The sequence below is a fragment of the Mus pahari genome, chromosome 22 (genome assembly GCF_900095145.1).
Source record: "Mus pahari chromosome 22, PAHARI_EIJ_v1.1, whole genome shotgun sequence".
In the NCBI taxonomy this organism is placed as follows: Eukaryota; Metazoa; Chordata; class Mammalia; order Rodentia; family Muridae; genus Mus; species Mus pahari.
In genome coordinates this window covers 8615822-8636227 of record NC_034611.1, presented here as the reverse complement: position 1 = coordinate 8636227, position 20406 = coordinate 8615822, and the positions used below count along the sequence as shown (strand labels likewise).

The following is a 20406-nucleotide window of genomic DNA, read 5'->3' as shown; positions in this document are numbered from 1 at the left end:
AGAGAGAGAGAGAGAGAGAGAGAGAGAGAGAGAGAGAGAGAGAGAGAGAGAACTACATTACCAGGAGTGACAATGCTACTGAAGCTACATGCTTCTCAAAGTAGTCATAGTTCATCTGACAAGAATCCCAACACTAGCTGGGCAGTGGTGGCGCATGCCTTTAATCCCAGCACTTGGGAGGCAAAGGCAGGTGGATTTCTGAGTTTGAGGCCAGCCTTGTCTATAGAGTGAGTTCCAGGACAGCCAGGGCTATACAGAGAAACCCTGTCTCAAACAAAACAAAACAAAACAAAACCAAAACCAAAATCAAAAAACCCAAACAAACAGAATTCCAACACTAGCCATGAGAATCTCAATTTGAATAATTGATCTGTGACGCTCAAGAGACCCCTCAAATAAGATAGGCTACTGCTGCTTCAAGTGCTTCTTGCTGACACAGAGCTCAAGGGCATGATCTGAATCCAACCTGAAAACCTACTTTCTGAGTTCTAGTTATAATGGTACCAAAGGGTTCTATGCAGACTTCCAAGGGAGGAAAGCAAACAGTAGTCCTATTCAGTTGTGACAACTATTAAACACAACAATGAGAATCACAGCAAGCTATCTTTAAGGGTACAATAGTGTCACTTATAACTTGCTGTACCAAAAGCTGTCTAATAATATTTAAGATCCACTCATTCTCTCTCTCTCTCTCTCTCTCTCTCTCTCTCTCTCTCTCTCTGACAAAAACAAGGTTAAGAATTTGAGACTGAGTAAGTGTCAACATGATAGGGGTTGGAGTGCTTAAAGGAAGAGAAAAATAGATGTATTTCCATTTTACCTAAACAGTAATGAACTTTAGTATTTGACAAAGTTATTTCTAAACTTTGAGGCTTGCAAGAAAAAAATGTTTACAGCCTCACAATAGTGTTGCTATTGTTTCTAATTACTGTGTGTATTATTTTCTATGAATTACTTAAGTACTTTGTAACATTATTTTTCAAGATAAACGTATGTTCATCTTACTGAGTGAATACCAAAGACTGTGTTCAGAAGCAGCAGTAAGTCATTTCATAGAAAGTGGGAACGTGGGGAGCAACCATATTTTGTGCCATAGTCTGGTCAGATACATGGTTTCCCAATTGATCATGATAGTATATCTACTGTCCTACTGTCAAATGTCATGGGAAAACTGCCAAAGGAGAGGTATGATTCTTTATGTTCTATGCCAGAAGTAGGCAAGCCCACATCAGGACAAGATTCTGTGTACATGTATATCCCTTAGAAGGTCATTTGCCAAGTAACTCATTGATTCATTCCCACTAACACCTCTTTGATTCCACAGTCAACACATCTGTCACAGCCCATTATACGCTCTAAGCAGACATGGAACAGTGAAAATAATAACAGATATTTTTGTTGGTTATTTCATATTTGGGTCATATATTTTTGTAGATTATATAGCAATATTTTCTCATATTCTATAAGTAGTAATTACTTCCTTTGATTATCATTTTCTATCAATAAACAAGATGAAAAATAAGAAAAAGTATTAAATAGTTGAGATGATATGATATTGAGAATGATGATAGCCAGTAAGTGGGCATGATATTACATGACACTAATAAAAGATCTGAAACTGTTATCATTGCAACTTGATAATTTATTGAATAATGTAAAACTTAATTTTCTAATTCTATATATCTGTGTAAAAAGTATGAAACACATTCAACTTCAACTTTTAAAATGAACAAGCCTAATATAGACTCTATTACGAGTCACCATTATAGTTGAATATTTGATACTATTTTAAAATAATTCTTCCTTATTTTAATCATGAAAATACTTATTTCAAGTCTTCTTTTGCTATTGATTATAAGTTATTTATGGTCATATATATATATATATATATATATATATATATATAGTCCTAGAAAACAATATTTATATTGCTTTGAGAAGCAGATTTCTCAGAAACTTACTCTCAATTTCAAGAATATTGTTTGTTAAAATATTGAGGTACATGTAACTAATACCATTTATATACTCCATACTTTACAACAGAATTTTCTCAAGTATTTAATACATGTCACACGATGGCTTTGAAAACAATTAAATTGTCAGTATATATGGAGCAAAATATCAGTCCAAACTTTATTTTACAAAGTTGGCAGAGAAAGCTGACTCTGATGTGTAAGGTCAAGGAAATGTTCTCCAAGTTGTGTTACCTGACTATGTGTATAAGCATCTTACATTGAACCGAGAAGAATTTCTTTACTTCACCTCCAGAGAAAGAAATTCAGCAGCAGAGTTTGGCTCGGGAGACTTACTCTCAGAAAAACAAGGGATATTTGTGCCACTAAAATCAATAACATTTTGTTCTTGAAGGAGTAGAGATTAAAGAGTAACAGCCTTGATTTACACATAATGTTTAAGTTCTCTAGGTGTTTTAAATGCTTTCATAAAATGTAAAAGGACTTTTCAACAAAATAACATCTAGTTACTCAAATGTTGTTTTAAAAATAATACATAGATGTTTAAAATGCTATTTTGCACAATCTCTCTGTTTTTAAACACTAATCTGTGAACAGAGTTCATAGAATCCCTTCCTATGTTCCAACCAATGGACAGAAGCAGCTGACACCTGTTGTTGAATTAGGGAAGTCTGACAGAATCTGAGGAGAAGGGCAATCCTGTAGGCCAATTAATTAATCTCAATTAATCTGGACCCTTGAGATCTCTCAAACATTACACTACCAAACAGACAGCATACACCAGCTGATATAAGGCCCCCAACACACATACAGTAGAGGACTGCTGGATCTGTGCTCATTCAGAGATGATGCACCTAACCCTCTAGGGACTAGAGGCCCCACAGAGTTGAGAGATAAGGTGGGGTGGGGGTGGGGACATCAATGTGGAGACAGGTGGGTGGGGAGGAGGAATGGGATGTGGTAGATCAGGGGGAAGGTGGATCAGGGAGAATAAAATACAGAGTATAAAAAATAATTAATAAAATATTTAAAAATAATACATAGATATTTAAAATACTATTCATACAATCTCTATGTTTTTAAACTCTAGTTAAATCTGTGAATATATAGAAAGAGTTAATAATATCCCCTCCTATATTGAGGCACACAATGGAAGAAAAACTGGATGGAATCAGCTGCATTCAGGTCTGATGGCATAGTCAGCTCATGTCCTCAAGAGGAATGGTCTCATGTTTGCTTTGTAGACTCCCAACTGTCAGATAGCAACTATATCTGTGTTCAGAGATTTCTCTTTACTTTAAAGTTGATTTTAAGTATTAGTGTATAGCTCTGGATTTAAGATTCTGAGGATCAGAATCCATAATTACTCCCTGTAATAACCCATACAGTGCCTTTATAGAATTCAGCAAAATATCAATTTCATGAAATATAAGAATACATTCCAATTGTAAACATACTTCACTTGAATTTGCATGCCAATTCTTCTTCACTTTTAGATCACCAGTATAAGATTTCATTACACTAAAATATATCCATCAATGTAATAATATATTTCATTATCAGTACTGAAAATAGTAACACAATGTGAGGGAGCCTACTGTAGTATGGAATGTATATGGTATGTAGTGTTCTAAATTCTATACAACTGTTTATGCTGGAAACAGCCAGACTGTAGATTAGTAGTAATTATTATGCCATAATTATAGCTTCCCAAAGAATGACTTATTATTATTTTTATATAAAACAATGGAATGAATTGTAAAAAACTACAATGACTCCTTCCCTTAAATCTTTCATTCTGACTTCACTACTTGCCATTACTCAAGATAATGTCAAGGAATTTAGACAAAATCTAGATTAAGAACATGACTAGATAGCTTTCTCCAGCTCCAAAGTAGATAAAGTACTTTTTCTGTCTTAACATAACTAATAAATAAATTCTTATGTAATGATAAGTAGTGGGGAGATTATCAGAGGAAACCTGAAAGACTGCAGAATGTATAGGATGATGAAGCCAACACTTTAGCAAAGATGTATTCTATTTCCTCTACTGGTCATCCAGAGGAGGCCTGTCTTGGTCTTTCCCCTACCAAATCACACAACATATTTTAACTGAAGGTCAGGGGCCTGTGAATCTCAGGCAAACACTTGAAGGGAGCTGTCTTCTATAATAGGACACAGCTGGTCACATCATCAGCATAGTACATGAGGATAATGGGCACCAAGGAAAATGCTGAGCAAACATTTATAAAAGGAGGTTGGGGGTTGGGAATTGGGGGTTGGGGGTTGGAGTGGGATTAAACAAATGGTTCTAGAAACACACACAGTTGGTTGGGCAATGAAAGGCATTTGTATAACACAAGGAGTTGATTAGGTTACCACTTCTTCATGTGCATTTTTTTTCTCTCTTGAAAACCAGTTTTAAATAACCCAGAATTTGGAGAGATCAGTGTTTTAATTTTTATCTATTATTAAAATATTTCTGTTGTAAATAAAAGTAAAACAAAGATTTAATAACTATATACAGATAATGTTAGTTTCATGAGAGTCTTATATTTCCAGCAATAATCATTGCCCTTAAAACTGTTCCTCGTGAATAAATAAGCATGATGTCATGTGAATGCAAATTTGTACAATCTTTTTAGAAATCAATCCAACAGTTTCTCAGATAACTGAGAATAGTTTTACCTCAAGACTCAGCTATACCACTCCTGGGCATTTACCCAAATGATATTCCACCATCCTAGAAAAACACTTGCTCAGTTATGTTCATAAATGCTCTAGCCAGAAAATGGAAAGAACCTAGATGTTTCTGCACTGAAGAATGGATACATAAAAGGTGGTATGTGTACACAATGGAATACTAGCCAACCATTTAAAAGAAGGACATCATGAATCTTGTGGACAAATGGATGGAACTAGAAAATATCATCCAGAGTGAGGTAACCTAGACCCAAAAGGACATGTATGGTATGTACTCACTTATAAGTGGATTTAGCCATAAAGTATAAGATAATAATATTATAATCAACAGACCCAAAGAAACCGAATAATTAGACTCCAAGGGAGTGTGGTCGAATCTTTCTCAGAAGGAGAAACAAAAACAAAAATGAAACAAAAAAAAGTATCAGAGGTCAATGGAAGGAGAGAACTGGGTGCAACAGGGGATAGGGAGGGGAGCAGAGTGGGCAGGGGTTAGATCATAGGTAGGTAGAACAAGAGAGAGAGGATGGAGATGAGGGTCAATCCCTAGGACATGCCAGAGATGTGAGATGGGGAAAGGCCCTAGAGGATCTATGGGGGCAACTCTCACTGAGATTCCTAGAAGTGGGGTATATGGATCCTGAATTGGTCACTTCCCATAGCCAAGTAGGACTCCCAGTGGAAGGATAGGACAGTAACCCACTCACAAAGCTTTCAACCCAAACTATGTCCTGTTTACAAGATGTGCAAGGACAAAGAAACAGCAGAGCCTGAGGAATGATGGACCAATGACAGGCCCAAATTAAGACCCATCTCATGGGCAAGAACTAAATCCCTGACAGTATTAATAATACTTTGTTATGCTTGCAGATATGAACCTAGCATAACTGTTCTCTCAGGGGCTCCACCCAACAGCCAATGGAAAAAGATGCAGAGACTCACACCCAAGCGTTACATGGAGATCAGGGGGTCTCACAAAAGAGTTGGGAAAAAGATTGAGGGTCCTAAAGAGGATAGGGTCTCCACAGGAAGACCAAGACCCTTGGCGGTTTACAGAAACTTAATTGCCAACCAAAGAGAAAGCACAGACTGGATGTAGGCCCCCTGCATATATGTAGCAGATAAGCAGCTTGTCTTCAATGGGTCACCCAAACAATTGGAGCAGCTGCCCCTCAGCTTGCTGCCATCCTGCCTGTGAATCCCAGGCCCCAAAATGTACCATCTGTCTGATCTTAGTGGAAGAGGATGTTCCTAGTCCTAGAGCAACTAGATGGGGTACTGGGAGCAGAAGAAGGATGGATATTGGATTGCAAAGTGAATAAATAAGTGAAATAAAAAAGTTCTTCAAGATGATAGGTGATGATAGATAGATAGATAGATAGATAGATAGATAGATAGATAGATAGATAGATAGATAGATAGATAGATAGATAATACAGACAGATAGATATGGTAGTCAACCTAAGAACCTATGTCACCCAGCTATAAAATAATTTCTATGGAATTAGGCACAAAATAGTTTGAACTTGCAAATGTTCAAAGGCAGACTTTTGAAAAGAACTCTAAAATTAGGTCAATAATTTCTAATATAAAAATTAATTTGTCTCTATTGGAGACCAGGAAATCAATTTGTGCTGCAGGTCAGCCATGCTAATTCATACATAAATCTACATGTAATCAGAGATACATTTTGTAATACATATTTTAAATACTAAATATGAAATTTCAAAAATATTTAATAGGGATGGAGAGATGGCTCATCCATTAACGGCTAGAATCACAACCAAAAATATTTAATAAAGATAACAACTTTTGTCAAAAGAATGTACAAAACAAACACTAAAATTCAGTCAAATTAATGAAAACTGATGTGCTAAGTAAAAGTATGCTTTATCGAATGTATAGTTTAACATTCTTTGTTCTATATCATAATGTATATATTAAATTTGCTCCTCTTTCAGTTGTTCCATAATATAAATAAAGGTCACAAAAAAATAACAATGGTGGTTATACTTACTTAACTGTTATCAAAATAAAAGTGATAAAAAATCATGTCAAATCATATAATTCATGAAATTCTACATGACATGAAATGTTCTGAAAAGAGGTATGATACTGTAACTCTGAGTAATCTCTCTGATTCTGAACTCTACATCACTTACAGAAGATTTAATAATTCATGCCTAAGAAAAGGGATTTCACAAAAAGTGCTTAATTTTCCTTCTGGCTTGTCTTATCACTTAAATGATGATGAAGTCACCAAGGAGTCACGGTTCACCAGATAAATCAAACCCAAAAGCAGTGTTTTCAAATCACAAATACAGATATATTCTGCTCTTGAGCCATCATTATTAGTGTCAAATGCATTCAGCTGTCTTACTGTGTTATTTGGATGGTAGTTGAGGTGTAAGCCACTGTCACAAAGAGGAGAGGAGGTACCACTGCTTTGGTCACTTGGAGCACCTGCAGGAGACAAAAATATAACACCATAAAGGTTACAATGGCATGCTGTTGTATAATGACTCTGTCCAATTATTTTCAATAATAATATAAAAAAATGTAAGTTAAAATACAAAGAAATGTTACTTATACTAAATCCAGAGCTTTGCAAGTGATAGGTCAGATATAGATATATAGATATAGTAATATATAGATAGCTTTTTAAAAAATATTTATTTATTTATTACATGTAAATACACTGTAGCTGTCTTCAGACACTCCAGAAGATGGTGTCAGATCTTGTTACAGATGGTTGTGAGCCACCATGTGGTTGCTGGGATTTGAACCCAAGACCTTTAGAAGTGCAATCAGTGCTCTTAACCACTAAGCCATCTCTCCAGCCCCTATAGATAGCTTTAATATTGTCTATTGATAGATGCATAAATAAAGATACAGATTAGATGATATAGATTAGGTTAGGTTGAGATAGATAAATATATGGTAATATTGTACATGTTGGTACCCTAAAAGAGAATATTTTCAATTTTAGAAACATTGTACTTTCAATTGGGTTGTTTGGTTGTGGGGTGATTAACTTCTTGAGTTCTTTATATATTTTAGATATTAGCTCTCTACCGGATGTGGGGTTATTGAAGATTATTTTTCCCAATCTGTAGGTTGTCTATTTGGATTTTTGACTATGTCTTTTGCCTTACAGAAGCTTTACAGTTTCATGAGGTCCCATTTATCAATTCTTGATCTTAGAGCATGAGTCATTGGACTTCTGTTTAGGAAATTTAACCCTGTGCCAATGAGTTCAAGTATCTTTCCCACTTTCTTTTCTATTAGATTCAGTGTATCTGGCTTTTGTTGAGGCCCTTGATCCACTTCAACTTGAGCTTTGTACAAGGTGACAAATATGGGTCTGATTTTATTCTTCTACATACATACATACATACATACATACATACATACATACATACATACAGTCAGTCAGTCAGTCAGTCAGTCAGTCAGTCAGTCAGTCAGTTAGACCAGCACCATTTATTAAAGATGCTTTCTGTTTTCCACTGTATATTTCTGGTGTCTTTGTCAAAAATCAAGTGATGGTAAGTGTGTGGTTTTATTTCTGCGTCTTCAATTCCATTCCACTGATCTACATGTCTATCTCTGTACCAGTACCGTGCAGTTTTTATCACTATTGCTCTGTAGTAAAGCTTGAGGTCAGGGATGGTGATTTCCCCCAGCTGTTCTTTTATTTTTAAGAATTGCTTTTGCTATTCTGGGTTTTGTGCCTTTCCAGATGAATTTGAGAATTGCGCTTTCCATGTCTTTGAAGAATTGTGTTGGGATTTTTATGGGTATTGCATTGAATATATAGATTGCCTTAGGTAGAATGGACATTTTTTACTATATTAATTCTGCCAATTCATGAGCCTGGGAGATCCCTCCATTTTCTGAGATCTTCTTGATTTCTTTCTTGAGAGACTTGAAGTTATTGTCATACAGGTCTTTCACTTTTTTGGTTAGAGTTACCCCAAGATATTTTATACTATTTGTGGCTATTATGAAGGGAATTGTTTCCCTAATTTCTTTCTCAGCCTGTTTATTCTTTGTATAAAGGAAGGCTTCTGATTTATTTGAGTTAATTTTATATCTGGCCACTTTGCTGAAGTTGTTTATCAGATGAAGAAGTTCTTTGGTAGAATTTTTGAGGTCACTTATGTATATTATCATATCATCAAATAGTGATACCTTTATTTCATCTTTACCAATTTGTATCCCCTTGATCTATTTTGGTTGTCGTATTGATCTACCTAACAATTTGAGTACTATATTGAATAGATATGGGGAGGGTAGGCACTCTTGTCTTGTCCCAGATTTCAGTGAGATTGCTTCAAGTATGTCTCCATTTAATTTGATATTGGCTGTTGGTTTACAGTAAATTGTTTTTATTATGTTTAGGTATGGGCTTTGATTTTCTGATCTCTCCAATACTTTTAACATGAAGGAGTATTGTATTTTGTCAAATCCTTTTTCTGCACCTAAGGAGATGATCATGTGATTTTTTTCTTTGAGTTTGTTTATATAGCAGATTACGTTAATAGATTTTCATATCTTAAACCAACCTCAAATCCTTGGGATGATCTTGATCTTGGTGAATGATGGTTTTGATGTGTTCCTGGATTTGGTTTGCAAGAATTTTATTCAGTATTTTTGCATCAATGTTCATAAGCAAGGTTGGTCTGAAGTTCTCTTTTTTTGGTTGGCTGCTTGTACAGTTTACATATCAGAGTAATTGTGGCTTCATAGAAGCAGTTAGGTAGTGTACCTTCTCTTTCTATTTTATGGCACAGTTTGAGGAAAATTGGTATCAGGTCTTCTTTGAAGGTCTGGTAGAGTTCTGCACAAAATCCATCTGGCCCTGGGCTTTTGTTGGTTGGAAGGATTTTAATGATTTCTTCTATTTCCTTGTGCGATATAGGCCTGTTTAGATAGCTTACTTGCTCTGGATTTAACTTTGGTATGTAGTATCTGTCTAGAAAACCTTCCATTTCACCTAGATTTTCCAGTTTTGTTGAATATGGGCTTTTATAATAGGATCTGATGGTTTTTGAATTTTCCTCTCTTTCTGTTGTTATGTCTCCCTTTTCATTTCTGATTTCATTAGTTTGGATAATGCCATTTTCCCTTTAGTTAGATTGGATAGGGGTTTTTCTATCCTGTCAATTTTCTCAAAGAACCAGCTTCTGGTCTTGTTGATTCTCTGTGTTGTTTTCTTTGTTTCTATTTGGTTCACTTTGGCCCTGTGTTTGAATACTTCCTGACTTCTACTTCTCTTGGGTGAGTTTGCTTCTTTTTGATCTAGAGCTCTCAAGTGTGCTGTTAAGTTGTTAGTGTAAGACCTCTCCAGGTTCCTTACCAGGGCACCTAGTGCTATGAACTTTCCTCTTAGCACTGCTTTAATTGTGTCCCTTAAGTTTGGGTATGATGTGTCAACATTTTCATTAAATTCCAGGAAGTCTTTCATTTCTTTCTCTTATTTTTTCCCTGATCAAGTTATCATTGAGTAAAGAGTTGTTCAATTTCCACTTGTATATGGGCTTTCTGTAGTTTTTGCTGTACTTGAAGACCAGCTTTAGGTCATGGTGATCTCATAAGCTGCATGCTTTCAATCTTCTTGTATCCGTTGAATGTTGTTTTGTGATCAATTATATGGTTGATTTTGGAGATGGTACCATGAGATGCTGAGAAGAAGGTGTATTCTTTTCTTTTAGTGTGAAATGTTCTGCACATATCTGTTAAATCCACTTGGCTCATAACCACTCTTAGTTTCACTGTGTCTCTGTTTAGTTTCTGTTTCAATGACCTGTCCATTGGTGAGACTGGGGTGTTGTGTGGGGTTCAATGTGCATTTTGAACTTTAACAAAAAATTTTTTTAATGAATGTGTGTGATCATGCATTTGGGGCATATATGTTCATAATTGAGACTTTCTCTTGATGGATTTTCCCCTTGTTGAATATGAAGTGTCCTTCTTCATCATGCTTCATAACTTTTGGTTGAAAATCTATTTTATTGGATATTAGGATGGGAACTTTTGCTTGTTTCCAGGGACCACTTTCTTGGAAGACCTTTTTATATCCTTTTATCCTGAGATATTGTCTGTCTTTGTTATTCAGTTGTATTTCTTGTATGCAGCAAATTGCTGGATCTTGTTTGCACATTTAGTCTGTTAGCTTATGTCTTTTTACAGGTGAGTTGAGTCCATTAATATTGAGAAATATTAAAGAGAGATGACTGTTGATTCCTGATAGGTTTGTTTTCATGGGTGGCTTTATGTGCTGTGGCTCTGCTTTTGACTTTGTTGTGAGATGCTTAATATCTTGTCCTTTCTTTGGTGCAGGTACCTTCCTTGTGTTGGAGTTTTCCTTCTAGGATTCTCTGTAGGGCTGGATTGGTATGTAGATACTATTTGAATTTGGTTTGGTCCTGGAATATTTTTGTTTCTCCATCTATGCTGATTGAGAGTTTTGCTGGGTATAGTAGACCTGGCTGGCATTAGTGTTTTCTTAGAGTTTACAGGACCTCTGACCAGGCTTTTCCATCTTTCATAGTCTTTGGTGAGAAGTCTGGTGTAATTCTGATAGGTCTAACTTTGTATGTTACTTGGTCCTGTTCCCTTGCAGCTGACCTCATGAAACTTCTGTAATGCAAAGGACATAGTCAATAAGACAGATTGGCAACTTACAGATTGGGAAAAAACTCTTCACTAACCCCACATCTGATAGAGGGATAATATCCAAAATATATAAAGAACTCAAGAAGCTAACCACCAAAAAGCGAAACAAGCCCATCAAAAAATGGTGTATAGAACTAAATTGAGAATTCACAACTGAGGACTCTCAAATGGCTGAGAGGTACCTAAAGAAATGTTCAAAGTCCTTAGTGATCAGAGAAATGCAAATAAAAATGACACTGAGATTCCACCTTACACCAGTCAGAATGGCCAAGATCAAAACCTCAGGTGACAGCACATGTTAAAGAGGATATGGAGAAAGAGGAACACTCCTTCATTGCTGGTGGGATTGCAAACTGGTGCAACCACTCTGGAAATCAATCTGGAGGTTCCTCGGAAAATTGGAAATAGATCTACCTGAAGACCCAGCTATACCACTCTTTGGCATATACTCAAAAGATGCCCCACCATGCCACAGGAGCACCTGTTCCACTATGTTCATAGCAGGCTTATTTGTGATAGCCATAAGCTGAAAATAACCTTGATGTCCCAGGATAGAAGAATGGATACAGGAAATGTAGTTCATTTACACAATGGAATACTACTCAGCTATTAAGAACAAGGACATCCTGACTTCTGCAGCAAATGGATGGAACTAGAAAATATCATGCTGAGTGAGCTAACTCAGACCCAAAAGAACATGCATGGTATATACTCACTAATAAGTGGATATTAGCAAAAAAAAAAAAAAAATACAGAATACACAAGCTACAGTCCACAGATTTCAAAAGGCTTAACAAGCTGAAGGACCCAAGTGAAAATGCCTCAGTCCCAAATGGGAGAGAGATGAAAGCAATCACAAGTGGGGAAGGAGGGAGGGACTTGGGGAAGAAAGTGGATGGGGGGCAGTGGGGAACAGAGGGGAACCTGATCTGTTATTGGGTGAGGGAAACAACTGAAGCCCTGAGGGCCAGCAGAAAGAATGGAAACGGGCAACCTCAGAAAATTGGAGGTTGGGGGACTCCTCAGAATGCACCAGAGACATGGGAGGTGAGAGACTCCCAGAACTCACAGGGAGGGACCTTTGATGAAATGTCAAACAGTAGGGAGAGGGAACTTATAGAGCCCACCTTCAGTACGAAGATAGGACATCAAGTGAGGGATGGGGTTGCCATCCTAAAGTCACATCTCTGACTCATAATTGTTTCTATCTGAAAGAATTGCAGGGATGGTAATGGAGAGGAGCCTGAGGAAAAGAAGGTCCAGTGGTAGGCCAAAAGTGAGATCCAGCTCAAGGGGAGGTCCAAAGACCTGACACTATAAATGAGGCTATAGAGCACTCACAAAAATGGAGCTGACATGTCTGCCCTCCAAAAGACTCAACAAGCAGCTAAAAAAGTCAGATGCAGATGTTTGTAACCAACCAATGGACAGAAGGCACTGACCCCTGTTGTTGAATTAGGGAAGGCTGAAAAAACCTCTAGGAGGACCAACAGTCTTAATTAATCTGGATGCCCCCGGCAGCATATACCAGTTGATATGAGGCCCCCAACCCACATACATTAGAGGACTTCCAGGTCTGTTCATTCAGAGATAATGCACCTAACCCTCAAGAGGCTGAAGGCCCCAGGGAGTTTAGAGGTCAGGTAGGGTGGGGAATGGGGACATCCACAAGGAGACAGGGTGGGGTAGGGTGGGGAGGAGGTATGGAATATGGAGAAGTTGGAGGGTGGATGGGGGTGGGGAAAGGAATATAGAGTATAAAAAATAAATTACAAATAAAATTAAATTTTAAAAAGAAGCTTTGTACTTTCTAAAAATGTATCTTATGATTTTTTTTCAGTGCCTCATGCTCAGAGAAATCAGAATAGGGTAGAAGATCTCATAGAACTGGAGTTATGTATGGCTGTGAGCCACAATGGCATGCTAGGAATATAATCTGTACCCTTTAGAAATGCAGCCAGTATTCTTAACTTCTAAGCCATTTTCCCTAATTCTTCTAACCAGATGTTTAATATTGAATTGGTCTGCAAAGTTCCATTTTATGGGGTCTTTTTTCCAAACTATGAACTAATTCTATAAGTAGAATCTGCAGATTTATGTTTTTCTCAGTATGTATTCATACATCCTGAATCCTCATCAAAGCTACTTGTTTTTTGATATTGTAAGGCAAAAATATGTATTCAAACCTAATGAGAAATCTAGTAACATATACCATTTTTAAAATTGAAGATAAACAATTAATGTTTTACAGTTTTCAAAGATGATATCACAATATAGAAACTATAAACCTCTGTACTGGACACATGTGCCTTGACTTGATTCTACACTGTGACAAAATATTATTACTTGAGAGTTTTTCATGTGTTTGAGCAAACAATTATTTTTTGAAAGATTGCAAATGAATTTAAGCATCAAACTTCTTAGGGATACAAAATTGTTCCCTTCTTTATTACTAAAATTTCTACTTTTTCTGCAACTAAGAAGTCATTTGCCTGAACTAAAATTTTTTACTCTCCAAATGCAAAGTTTTGTAGTTAGAGGATAGGATGATGACTCAGTGGTTAAGAACACATGATGTTCTTGCACAAGACCTAGGTTCAGTTTATAACACCCGCATGGCAAATCACAGCCAGCCTTACCTCCAGTGCCAGGGAATATGAAACCTCTTATGGTCTCCCTGAGAATTACTAGCCACCCTGAGAATTAAAAGCTCACGATGCATTTACATACATGCTTACAAGTCAACACACATATAAAACAAGAATAAATAATAACTTTTATTTAAAATTTACACTTTATTTTGCTACTTCATTTAAAGATGAAATGCATTTTTACCCTTAGAACATTATTTTTAAAAGAGTTTATTTTCATATTTAAACATCATATATCAAATATTTTTTTGTACAACAGAAAATATCAAATTCTGTACATGCCTTTAAAATATTATGGGTAAAAATATATACATATAAATGAATACACAATAAGAATCTAGCTATAAATTCAATAACCTTCACTCATATCATAAAGATGTAGTTGAATAAAAATGCAAACAAGTAAAAATTTAAAAATTAAAAAAATCTATATAACAGATTTATAGAAAGAAATACATAGAAAAAAAGGGAGAAAGTACAAACTACTATTGTCAGAAATAACTATGAGTCCACTTCAGAAGGCTAATGAAAACTAAAAGGGGATGCTGAAAGGATAAGATAACTGTGTTATTACAAAGAAGTGTATAACTTCACTGAAGTAGGAAGTAGCATGAAAAGAATCTACCCATATTTAATTTTATAACAATGACCACCAAGAATATTGTAATCATTCTGAAAATCAAACAATGCACAACAATTTTATAATTCCATCTTACAAGTAATTTCTTTTAAGTAATTAATAAAATTGTGATCTATTATAGTGAATTCACAATAATTGGAAAACGATACTTTAAAATATTTACAATAGGATATTTCAAAACGTATATAAAGTGCATACAATAAATCAAATATGTATTGAAAGACCTCTGTGGGGAGCCCTCCCCACTCAAGTCTCGAGAAGGTGACACCCAAAAACCACGAATAGACCATCTTGATGTAAAAACACGAGGTAAACGAGGGTGGTGGCGCACACCTTTAATTCCAGCACTCGGGAGGCAGAGGCAGGCGGATTTCTGAGTTTGAGGCCAGCCTGGTCTACAAAGTGAGTTCCAGGACAGCCAGGGCTATACAGAGAAACCCTGTCTCAAAACAAAAACAAAAACAAAAACAAAAAAAACACGAGGTAGTTTAATAATGGAGCTCTGGGCCAGTATGTATCTCATGCAGGAGACGGATCTACCACAAGGCCCAAAAGCTAGGGGTTTTTATAGGGGAAGGGTCGGGGGGGGGGGCTAGGAGGAATTGGCGCGGTTTCACACTATTGGCTCATTTAAACATCAGCAGAATGATTACATATCAGCAGAGTAGTATGTGCAAGTCAGGATGTCAGGAGTCCTGAGGGACAGATGCTTATCTAGGTCAGCTGAACATTTGGTTAGCATATAACTTCAAACTAGGTGGCTGATGTCTCAGCCAAGATAGCCTGGACAAGTTCCTGCATTCCTTTTTTTCCCCAGGAATGTTTTAACAATGGGCCTTTTCCACTCTATTCTCTGCCTCAGGCTTCTAAGCTTACAAACAACTTTTTTCTTTGAACTATTTGACATAAGTTACATGAGTCAGGCCACAAATTTTATCTTAAATTTCATTTCCCTTCAGTATAACATACCATCATTAAACAAAATAAAAATACTGGCCCTCCTACAACCTACAGTCTCAGGAGGAGGTCTCCAGTAACCAGGGTCACATGTAAGAATTTCACCCAAATGCCCAGACCAGCTAGGGCACCCACAGAGCACAGCTGACATAGGACCTACCCACCCTCCTGAACTCCATCTTGCTTCTAGTCTGTTTTTTCATGCAGGCCAGATCAACAGCTAGATCCCCTCCCATTCCCTACCACCTGTGTACCTCCCAGGAGGTATGCAGTAACCAGGGACACAGGAGGCCTGCTCCAACCAGATACAGCACTGCCTGCCTCCCTGGAGACTGGCTTTAACCCAAGTCACAGAGATCTACCCAAATCCAAGGAGGCTAGCTCCAGTAAGAGACACCAGGACTAGTTAACACCAGAGATAACCAGATAGCAAAATACAAGCACAAGATCATAAGAGACAGGAACCAGTGCAATTCAGTACCACCAGAACACAGTTCCCCCACCACAACAAGCCCTGGATACTCTAACATGCCTGAAAAGTGAGATAGTGACCTGAAATTCCATCTCATGAAAATGATAGAGGTCTTTAAGGAAGATATAAATAACTCTATCAAAGAAATACAAGAAAACACAGGCAAAGAAGTAGAAGCCCTTAAATAGGAAACAAAGAAATCCCTTAAATAAATTCGGGAAAATACAATCAAGAAGGTGAAGGGATAGAACAAAATGGTAGAGAAACTAAAAATACAAATAGAAACAATAAAGAAAATGTAAATGGAGTTAACCCTGGAGAAATCAGGAGCTACAGATACAAGCATGAGCAACAGAATACAAGAGATAGAAGAGAGAATCTCAGGCATAGAAGATACCATAGAAGGTATTGATACATCGGTCAAAGAAAATACAAAGTATGAAAAGCTCCTAACCCAAAATATCCAGGAAATAATGGACACAATGAAATGATTAAATCTAAGAATAATAGGAACAGAAGAGGGTAAAGGATCCCAACTCAAGGGGCCAGAAAACATCTTCAACAAATACAAGAGAACTTCCCTAACCCAAAGAAAGAGATAGCCATAAATGTATAAGAAACTTACAGAACACCAAATAGATTTGAACAGAAAGGAAAATGCTCTCATCACATAATAATCTAAACACTAAATTCACAGATAAAGAAAGAATATTAAAAGCTGTATTGGGGAAAAGGCCAAGTAATAAATAAAGGCAGACCTATCAGAATTATACCAGACTTCTCAACAGACACTCTAAAAGCCAGAAGATCCTGGACAGACATTATCCAGGCCCTAAGAGAACGCAAATGCCAGCTCAGGGTACTGTACCAAGCAAAACTCTCAATCACTATAGATGGAGAAACCAAGGTATTATATGACAAATTTAAATAATATCTTTCTATGAATCCAACTCTACAGAGAACACCAGAAGGAAGTCTCCAAAAAAAGTAGGGTAACTATGCCCATAAAACAAAAACAAAACAAAACAAACCAACCACACAACTACCTCCAGCACCAATAATAACAGGAACAATCATCTGTCTTTGATATCTCTCAACATCATTGGACTCAATTCCCCAATAAAAAGACACAGGCTAACAGACTGGATATAGAAACAGGATCCACCATACAATAAACACATTTCAGTAACAAAGACAGACACTATCTCAGAGTAAAAATCTGGAAAAAAAATTCAAGCAAATTGTCTCAAGAAATAACATGGAAATAGGAAACTAATATCTTATAAAATAGACTTTTAACCAAAAATTATCAAATGAGATGGAAAAAGACACATGATATACATCAAAGGTAAATTGCACCAAGAGGAAGTCTCAATTCTGAATGTCTATGTTCTAAATGCAAGGTTATAGATGAAAACACAAAAAAACAAAATATATGAGACACATAAAAGGAGTCACAAGAGTAAAGTTTATAAAAACTACAGCAAAATATTGAATGATCTCATTTTTATAACTTAAAAATGCAATTGAAAATGTTAGGAAAACAAGAAGAAAGAATACCCCAAAATAGTAAATGATAAGAAATTATCAAAATCATAGTTGAAATTAATGAAATTTAAATGATAAAAATATACAAAGAAGCAATGAAATAAAGAGTTACATCCATGAAAAACGTAAGAAGGTTAGCAAACTTAACAAAATTATCCAAAAGAAAAATAGAAAATAGCTAAATTGATTAGAGCTCAAAAGGAAACATCACTATCCTCTGATGTTAAATCAAGATAAGGAAAATACTTTTAGTAGATTCACACTAATGAGATATAATCAGTAATTTTAAATTATATGAATAAATAGCCTGGGGTCACATGTATTTAGCTCAGAATTTTATCAGACCTTAAAAAAAAAACAAAAACAAACAAACAAACAAACAAACAAAAAACAAACACCAATATGCTATAAATTATTTGGTAAAATAGAAAGAATGAAAAAGATTTCCAAACGCTTTTTTTTTTTTTTTTTTACAGAACCAGTATTGCCATAATATCAAAATCAGACAAAGATTCAATAATAAAAGAGAATTATAGGCCAAGAAAACTGATAATCCTGGATGAAAAATCTTCAATAAAATACTTGCAAATTAAATTCAAGAACATATAAAAATAGTATCCCTCATGATTTACTTGGAATCTCACAAAGATTTGTGTATGTTGTTCAATATACATACATTGACAAATGGGATGCATCACATAGATTCTCAAGGAAAAAAAACTACATGATCATCTCATAAGAAGTAGAAAAGTTTTTTCTTATAATATCCAGTATCCATTTTGATAAAAGCAAACTTTAGATTAAGTACAACCCCCATGAAAATACTCATGTACTTCTTTACATAAAATAAATATTATCTTAAAGATTATATAGAAACCCAAAGAGCCCAGAAAACTCAAGTAATCCTGAACATTAAAATAACTGCTAGAGGTATCATTATTCATGATTTAAATAACACTGCAGAGCTATAATGAAAACTACCTGGTTCTGACATAAAAACAAGTGTGTTGATAAATGAATTAAAGATAAAGACATAAGGCTGTATAATTTTAGGTAAAGACCAAAATTATATACCTGGAAAAGCCAGAATATTCTAGAAATGACACTAGTCAAAAACGAAAGTAGATCTGTATTTCTTACTCTGAATACACACACATACACACACACACACACACACACACACACACACATACACACACACTAAGTAGATCATAAAGCTCAACATAAAACCTGGTTTATTCTATTTAAAGTAGTAAAAAGTAAGACATATTCTAGATGCTATAGACACAGAAAAGAATATTCTAAATAAAACTCTAATAACAGAGGCATTAAAAGCAACAAATGACAAGCAACAATAAATGAAACTCAGAAGACTCTGTAAAGAAATGGATAACGTCATTCAAGCTGCATGCTACCCTATAGAATGGGGGAAGAAAACTTACCAATTATACATATGACAGAGGGTTAGCATCTAGATTATACAAAGAACTCACAAACTAAACATCTAAATTATAAAATAATCCTTTTATAAAATGAGCCATGCAACTACACAGACACATTCCAAAAGCTGAAACAAAAATGGTTGAGGATCGCTATAGAAATAACCAACAACTTTAGCCTTTAGGGACTGAAAATTAAGATGTTTTTGAGATTTCATCTTACCAAAGTCATAATAGGTAAAACTTCAAAAATATTGTAGCAAGTATTACAGTAGTCTAGGGGAAAGAGGAACATTTATTCACTGTTGGTGGAAGTCTGAACTGCTACAATAACAACTGGAAATCAATGCAGAGGTTCCTCAAGAGCTAGAAAATAGATCTCCCACAATATCCAGATATACAATTGGTATATCTAAATATATTCTACATCTACTACAGAAATTCTAGATTATACATGTTTATTGCTGCTTCTTTTCAAAATATTCAGGAAATGGAAAGAGTCTATATGCCCATTAACTGAAAGATGTTAATGAAATGTGATGCATTTATGCAATCTATATATTAGCCATTTAAAATAAAATTACTAAACTTGAATTTAAATGAGTAGAATTGGAAATAACTACTCTTAATGTGCTAACTTAAACCTAGAAACACAAACACTGCATACTTTCTCTAAATATTTAGATATACAGGTTTCAATTAGAATACTTACAGAAGTTAGGTATCTAATTAAAGGGCCTTGGAGGCATAGACGATTTCTAATGAAAGTTTAAATAGAATATAGTGTTACAAAGAGAAAAGGGGGGAAATATAAATCAAGTTGGTTGTAGGATAGAAAGAAAAAGTAGAGGAGGAATAGGGAATAGATAATACTAAAGACCCTTTGAAAAAGCCAACTAGAAACCTAGTATTACTGAAATATTAAAATGCAGACAATCACATATACACATGAATACTTGGAGTATAAATTGGGTCACACTATAATGGGAAAACAATGCCCAGGTTAGACACCATATGCTACCAAATAAAACCCCTGGTGTCAGTAATGGGCTACATCTTTTTGAGTTGTTATAGGTTAGACCTTTTCCCAAATATTTTAGGCCACTGTCAGTGCTACTGGTTACACACCAGGACCTTGATGGTAAGAATATTTCCTAAGATACCACTTTTTTATGTTATAGGACATAAAGAAAGCTAGCAGATATTCCACTGGGTCATCTATCCCTAGTGGTCAGTCTTCATGGTTCTTAAAGAATCTGTACACATTGCCAGAAGAGAAGAAAGCTGAACCCAACAATAAAGACCTTCCTGGCAATGTATGTCCACCTGTATAATATGGGCA

The 20406-nt window shown here is 35.6% G+C and overlaps 1 protein-coding gene across 3 annotated transcripts in view; it reads right to left on the bottom strand.

Moving 5' to 3' along the window:
* Sntg1 (syntrophin gamma 1) overlaps positions 1-20406 on the bottom strand; it is a 638621-nt gene that overhangs the window by 188878 nt on the left and 429337 nt on the right. For all 3 annotated transcript variants that reach the window (XM_021222333.2, XM_029533398.1, XM_029533399.1), the window contains one exon: positions 7057-7139. In XM_021222333.2, coding sequence (XP_021077992.2) covers positions 7057-7139 — 83 coding nt within the window. The remainder of the gene's footprint in view (positions 1-7056; positions 7140-20406) is intronic.